This window comes from Nicotiana sylvestris, chromosome 6 (genome assembly GCF_000393655.2).
Source record: "Nicotiana sylvestris chromosome 6, ASM39365v2, whole genome shotgun sequence".
Lineage (NCBI taxonomy): Eukaryota > Viridiplantae > Streptophyta > Magnoliopsida > Solanales > Solanaceae > Nicotiana > Nicotiana sylvestris.
Genome location: NC_091062.1, coordinates 44621211 through 44628953, shown reverse-complemented (window position 1 = coordinate 44628953; position 7743 = coordinate 44621211). Strand labels below are relative to the sequence as shown.

At 34.8% G+C, this 7743-nt stretch overlaps 1 protein-coding gene across 1 annotated transcript; it reads left to right on the top strand.

Moving 5' to 3' along the window:
• The first annotated feature begins 2662 nt into the window (after positions 1-2662).
• Positions 2663-3801, top strand: LOC104220713 (histone H2A.6-like). The gene is made up of 2 exons (XM_009771631.2): positions 2663-2935; positions 3379-3801. Exons 1-2 carry the CDS (start codon positions 2747-2749, stop codon positions 3589-3591), a joined length of 402 nt encoding a protein of 133 aa, XP_009769933.1. The 5' UTR covers positions 2663-2746; the 3' UTR covers positions 3592-3801.
• Positions 3802-7743: the final 3942 nt, after the last annotated feature.

Here is a 7743-nt window from a genome sequence, read left to right as displayed (position 1 = left end):
AATACATATACTAAAAGAAAATATATAAGAGAATATATATACATAAGATACAATATAATATACTTCAAGAAGTGATATTTATGCATGACAATTTAGTGTTTTACTATTGTTTTGTTATTTTCTTTTTCGTCAAGCACTTTAATAATTAGATATACATATATACTACATATATATTTTTAATATAGCCATGATACTACAAGAAATTGTCTTTAAAGAAAAAAAAGCCAGCTAGGCCCGCGAGCCCGGCCCGTTAAGCACATGACCATGTGGGCTTAGGCCCGTCACGGGCCGGTTCCACCCATTAGGCCCACGAAGACCGGGACCGCCAGGCCCGGGACCGCCAGAGCCCGGGACCACGAAGCCCGGGACCGCGAGGCCCGGCCCGTTAGGCCCACTAAGGCCCGGGCCCGGGACAAAATACAGCATTAGCGTACAGGCCAGCGCCAAGCGCCGATTTTGGCGCTGAAACGTTCAATTCCGTTGGTTCTTTCTCTTGAATTATAAATTCTCTTTGCTGTCTCCACTTGGGGGGACAAAGACCAAAGGGTGTCCCCTTTTTATATTCATTTAATTGTCTTTCTTTTTCTTCTATATTTTATCTAATTTTGGTCCAAGTCTCTTGATCTCCACACCGTTTTATTTTTACACAGTTAAAATATAATATTAAGTACAAAATAATATAACTAATACTCAAATGACGATTAAAAATACTAGAATATGAAATAACAATGTGTAAATATATACATTTTTGGCCGAACATCATTTTTCCAGTTTCATTACTGCCCGTTCTTCATTTTCTTCTCTTTTTAGGTTATCAAAAAAATGAAAAAAGAAGTTCCTTCCTTCACAGGAAACTACGCCAGAAAACCTTTTTGGAGAATATTCGGTTTTATCGCTGACCCTTGTGAGTTGCTTTTGTAAGAACACAAGAAGATTTGTGAATATCACCAATCGAATCCAAGAAGGCCAAACACTGCCAACACAATAATTGGCCTGGTGTCAAATTTACCGGCGAAAGTTCTGTCTCTAGCGATGGCGGGGATATGCAACTTTCTTCTTACTGTACTATCCTCTAGGAAAATTGAAAATTTAAGTAATTTGTCTTTCTTTAGATTATACTACAATTAATCAGCGGTGGCTGGAGTTTATGTTCGTTGCGAAGCGAGGGTGAGAGAGGATTCTTTCTCTTACTGTATCAATGTAAGAAAAGACTGATAATGAAAAATAAAATTTTCTCTTTGAAAAAAGCGAAGACGATGGGCGAGAGAGGGTTCTTTCTCTTTAATTTTATTAATTACACGTGTCAAATTTTTATCAAAATTATACGTGTCGTCTTTAATTGGTTCATTTGACACGCTATTGGCAAGCGTAATTCACTTAGATAGTCTGTTGCAATCGGGTTATTAGTTGATACACTCAATGGGAAGTGTCAAAATAAAAAATGTGTCAGTTGAAGTGTTTATCGGATCGTTAAAGATAACTTAAAGAAGCCATTTATATATTTTACCTTTAATATTTGTATCCTTATATCATACTCTAACGCGCATAAAGTGATACATAATTTTTTTATTATTTTATGTGGGTATTATATATGAAGAAACATGAAGAAAAGAAAAAATCAACCAAACATTATACTATAAGTTAAGTTAAATTTTATTTCGAAATTAACTTTTTTTAAATGATCAACCAAACAATGTACAATTAGGGGTAGGCGTTCGGTCGGTTCGATTATTCGGTTTTCGATTTTGTAAAAGTAGTAACCGAAATCGAACTGAAATAAGTTCAGTTCAGTTTGGTTTTTCTAATTTCGGTTCGGTTTTCGATTTGAACATTATCATATTGGGCTCCTTCAATGTAATAATAGGACTGACGAATTTGTTATTTTTTCCCAAAACTTCAAAAATTGTTGGAAATATTGTGTTTATAAAAAAAATAGACTAAACTTTGCACATTATGGATCATAAAATTCAAACATAGTGTAAATTATAACTCATTGTGAAATCCTCCCGGTATCTATCATATATGCTATGAAAGTTTTAATAGAGTGAAAGTCTTTAAGATTGGGAAGTTGATGGACTTACTTAATTGGGTTGAGCCTTTGATAGATTAGACCTAATAATATTAATTTATTACCTATGAGTTTAGCCTATATATAACTTAAAGAACCTATATGCTAATAATTCGGTTTTTCGGTTAACCAAACTAAATAACTTAATAATCGAAAACCGAACTGAAAAACTGAAATTTTAAAATTTTAAACCGAAATCGATTGAACAAATCGAATAACCGAAACCGAAATAAAAAAAATTGGTTCGATCGGTTTTTTCGGTTCCGACCGAAATATGCCCACCCCTATGTACAACCCCATGTTGGTTTTATGCAGAAATTAACTCTACGCAAGCACCAACCAAACGGGCCCTCAGGGATACATTCACCAATTCATATTTCAAACATCCCGGAAAACGCCAGTTGTTTCCTTCGTGTCACATTCAAACTCATCCATCCTTTAAAGCGGTTAAAATCGTCGGCTTCCTCATCTCACCGTCAATCAACTTCTAATCCAACGGCTCAAACTCACGATCCTTGTGCTCTCTTCTCATTGGTCCATTTAAAAATCCCTCAGTACTATATAACTACCAACACCGAACATCCTCTCTCTCAGTTCTCCATTACGCTTCCCATTCAAAATCTCATATTTTTGTAGAACAAATCCAATTAATTCTTGTTTTACGGTAACAACAATCAAATGGCAGGTAGAGGAAAAACCCTAGGATCTGGAGCAGCAAAGAAGGCTACATCCCGTAGTAGCAAAGCCGGTCTTCAATTCCCCGTCGGTCGTATCGCCCGTTTTCTCAAAGCCGGGAAGTATGCTGAGCGTGTTGGTGCCGGTGCCCCTGTTTACCTTGCTGCCGTCCTCGAATACCTTGCTGCTGAGGTGAGTTTTTGCATTTGCCTCTTTAATTCTTTCCTTTTTGATATCTCAATTTCTAGGGTTTCTAAATTGGAATATGATTATGGGTGTATACTGATTATTATTGTCTTACTGATTAATTGAAGGGAAATCACATACTAATTAACCATAATTGAGTTAATTGCTTTAGTGTTTGGACTGGAAAGCAGTTTTGTGAAATATAGTTACATTTTTCAGGTCACTTATAAAGTAGTTATAGTAAATTTTCATTAGCATTAATTGTTAACATGATAAAAATCGTAACTAAACTACTACTTATTACATAGGTTAAAGTTAAATGATGCTGTTTATAGATTTTTTTAATGTTGTATAAGTTAAACAATAAATATGTACTGATAACAAAATTTCTAGGTTGTTTGTTTTAATTTAGGGTTTCTGATTTTTTATGTGAATTTTGGTGGTTACAGGTGCTTGAATTGGCTGGAAATGCTGCGAGGGACAACAAGAAGACTAGGATAGTACCAAGGCATATACAGTTGGCAGTAAGAAATGATGAGGAATTGAGCAAGTTGCTTGGAGATGTCACTATTGCCAATGGCGGTGTTATGCCCAATATTCATAACCTTTTGCTGCCTAAGAAAGCTGGTGGCTCCTCAAAGCCCTCTGCTGATGAGGATTAGATTGGAAGGACAATAGGGAGTTTCAAGTGTTAAGCCTTAAATTTGGTTTTTGAATAGTTTTTTTTTTTTTTTTTTAGATTCCATAGAAATTATTAGGTTTCTCCAGTATGAAATCAATCGTGTTTTCTTAGTTCTTTTAGTGTTAGAGTTTATGTTAGCCTGTGTATACAAATGAAATGATGAATGAAAGGCCATTTTTATACTTTTGAATTGTGTCTCTGCGTTGCTAATTATAGTAGTAACATCTACATTTATGAATATCTAACTAGTGAATTTAGAGTCTCTTGGAAATAGTCTCTCTACCCTTTTTTGGATTAGGGGTAATGTCTTTACCCTTTTTTGGATTAGGGGTAAGGTTTGTATACACTCTAGTCTCCCCAGACCCCATTAGTGGGATTTTATTGGGTATGTTGTTGTAACTAGTGAATCCAGTTTCATACTAATGTTTACAGTCTTGCTTTTCTTTTCCTTCTTAAAATGTGTTGTGTTTTTCTTTTCCTTTTTAAAATGTGTTGTGCTTGTGAACTTTATGGGTCTCATGGTGTATTGATTTGTGTTCTACAGCTCCGTGTAAGTATCTATTTAGTGAACTATATATGTCCATGCAATTATGAGACAATTTGTGGGCATGCTGTTTCTAAGCATCCGATTAATTAGGGCATTTGCTTTTGCCCTCAGCCTCTCTTTCCTGGGTTTCTCATTAGTTTACTGATTGCATATGCTTATTCATGTGCCTATATATAGAATTATCATTTGAGGGCTAAATGATGAGAGATGTTAGAAATCAAAATGTTTGAACTACTAAGTGGCTTGCTAAACTCAAGATACCGTAGTTACCTTTATTACAACATACTCCATATGTAGTAGAGCTATGGGTTATGATGTCATTCATTCCTCCTGAAGGATTTGTTGTCATTGATATATTTCTCCTTTAGTCATGCATAAGTGCATTCAATCATTTCTCTAGTTGGTAATAGGGTTTAAAAAAATGTCTTTGTTTCTTGCATTTGATCTCTCTTTGAAATAACGGACAGCATTTTCTGATGTGCGAGCAATGATGATTGGTCAAGAACAACAACCATGCAAAAGCATGACTGTATATTGTGTAAAGTTCATCTAATTTTTGAATGGTTGCTAATAAGTAATACAATCATGTGTATGTGGCTTACTCTTAAGAAAGTGTGTGTTTATTTCATTAAGGGTATTGTTTTCTATCTGTTATATTGTTCGTTACTGTCTTCTGGTTCTATGTGATCTTGCATGAGGTTTAGCTATAATTTATACTAGTATTTTGGCTTGTGAAACCGTCATAGTTTGTAGCATTGGTCTTGCCATTTACTTAGGTTAGTAGATGCCTTTGCATGGTTTATTCATCCAGATCAGTTACAAATTTGAATAACTGTTAGGTCAGATTAGATCACTGATATTTTTTATGGCGTCGTATTAAATAATGCTTGTATTTAAGGTTCTTTTTGTTTCTTAATTCTCTAGTGCAGTCGGTTGTGCTCAATCTTGCATAGAGTTAATGAGTTTGCTTTCAGTAATGTAGCATGCTATGAGATTGTCACCGTTGACATGTGTGAGGAGAGGTGATTTGGTTTTCTTTGTAGATAAGTTGTCTCTAGTTTTTGCTGAAGGTTCCTGATCCTCGTGTGATCAGATGAAGTTTTGCATATTAGCTTGTGCTGGCTGAATAGCTGTTTTCTGATGTCAGTTCGCCACATTTTATGCTATAACATTAGGTTTACATAATTAGCTTCCTTTTTAGCTCTTGAGAGTCCAGACCATTTCCCTCGCCCCATGTTTTGGGCTGGCAAACAAGGTTGACATATAGAGGAAGCTTGGTTATACGGTGTTCAACAAGTCTTATTAGGTGTCTTCTTCTTTAAGTTTGAATTGATTGGTTTGTTGAATTTATAGGTAGTGCAAATGTGTTCCTCCATCCGTTGCTCATAATGGAAGTCATTCGGATACGCTGGTTATCATGATATTGTTTCATGATCATCTGGCTTAAGTACTTGTGAAGGATATCCTACTGTTTCATGAATCTCTCCTGCAAAGCGGAAAATTTAAGAAAGAAAGCTGGAGCTGATATCATCAAAAAGTTTGAGGTCATGATGTTAGAAGTCATGTATATTTCATCACTAAAGTAAGATAGGAGTTGGATTAAACAAAATTATGAAGATTGAGAAATTTCACTTAAGAGTTGACTTGCACTACATTTACTGTGATAATCTCTGCCTGGTTACCTTCTAAGTTCTAATTTTACTTATTGATAATTAAGTGAACTTAAAGAAGCTTAGGCCTTATGTTTGAACTCTCTCTCTTTATGATCTACTGTTTTAAACTTTTATACCTATGTGGGGCTCTAAATTCATCTACTGCAGAAAGTCTTGCTGTTCCCTTTGGTCCTGTTTTCTAGGATTTTCAGTTATATAACCTTTTTCTTTTTCGTGACCTTCAGGAAGAGATGCTTTCACGAGAAGCTTTTTCGTTTGTAAGATCTTTCTTCTCCTTTTAGATCTTGTGTATGATGTACTGTATATGCTTTATCTAATTTACAATTTTCAGTAATAGTTGCATCTAGGAGTTTCAACCCCCTTAGGTCGTTTTATCATAACCTTCTGAGTTACTTGACATGTGAACGTCTTGTTCTAATTACAGTGTTTTAAGGTAGTATTGTGTCTTTTTTGTTATCATTTTTAGTCTAAATGATCTGAAAGTTGCTTTGCTATGAACTAGAAGAGTATGGGAGTGTGTCGTACATAAATTTAGAAGCTCATAAGAAGAGTTAGGGGGAAAGGAAAAAGAAATGCATGGCTGCTTTAAATGTTTAGTCATCTTAAATGATGGAGGGTTCAATTAAAACTAGTCCTAGCAATTTTTTTTCATGGTGACAATTAGAGAAACTGATTTAGTACTTAAGATATGTTAAGCTGATTACTTAAATCTTTTCTCTAGTGTCTCAGACATTGTTAATTGGAGATTCTATGAATCAAGATTCATCTCAAACAGATATAGCACTGTCCAAACACCTTAAACTTTCGGTCTCTTAAAGTATCATATCACAACATATGATGCTACTACCAACGTTAATTGGAGTTACCTACTTACCTTTGTGCTTCATGTATATTGGGAGAAAAATAGAAAACCTTTTAAACCTTAATGAATGCTTCCATTCAGTTTTCATTTTTTTTTGTTTTTGCATGACTAACCATTTCGTGTTTGTTGCTTAAATAATACATGGTAAAGAAACGTTGTCATCAACAAAAGTTTTATTATTTGGAAATAATATCTGTACACTTGTGCTATCTGGAACAGAAAAGTATAGGGTGTCTTGAAGGTGCTGTTTAGGTTTAGCTCTACACGGGAGTATGGCCATTTTGAAGTTCAATAAATAACTACAACGCCGTATTTCCAAACAAGTTTAATAGTATATCCAATTTCCTCTTTGGAAAGAGATGATAAAGCAGCATGATACATATTAGCATTTGTCTAAGTACCCAGAAATAACACGATTAAAAAGGAAACAGGATATGGTTTTTTTCCTCCCTTAGCCACCACTCTCTTCAGCACTACCATTTTAACTTCATATTTCTTATTCTGTTGCTCCCTCACTATGCAAAGAGGGGCCAATCGGCATACGCCAATAGATATGTAGGTTTCAATCCTAAGCTAGATACAATGACCTATATATATATATATATATATATATAAATTTTGAGAGGAAGAAAAGGCTTCTTGTATTTTTGTGTATTTTTACATTCCATGAGCAAGGGAATTTATACAAAGCTCCTAATGCTAATTAAGGAAATAAAATAAATTTATACAATCAATCTAGCTATCAAAATCAAATCAAATAAAATCAGATCTCCTAAATATAATCAAATCTCCGGAAATCATGCTAATCAACACTCCTAAATCAAGTTTCCTTGAATCATGCTAATCAATGCTCCCCTCAAGTTGGTGCAAAGATGTCGCACATGCCCAACTTGCAACTCAAAGTATGGAAAGTTCGCTTGTTGAGACCTTTGGTAAACACATCAGCTAGCTATTTTTCCTATGGCACATGAAACAAACTCAAAACACAAGTTGTAACTTTTTCTTTAATGAAGTGTCGATCAATTTCCACATGTTTTGTTCGGTCATGCT

Bases quoted from the DNA above. Each gene is read 5' to 3' on its own strand.
- LOC104220713 (XM_009771631.2), top strand. From the start codon at position 2,747: ATGGCAGGTAGAGGAAAAACCCTAGGATCTGGAGCAGCAAAGAAGGCT. The intron at 2,936-3,378 runs GTGAGTTTTTGC...TGGTGGTTACAG, and splicing joins TCGAATACCTTGCTGCTGAG to GTGCTTGAATTGGCTGGAAA.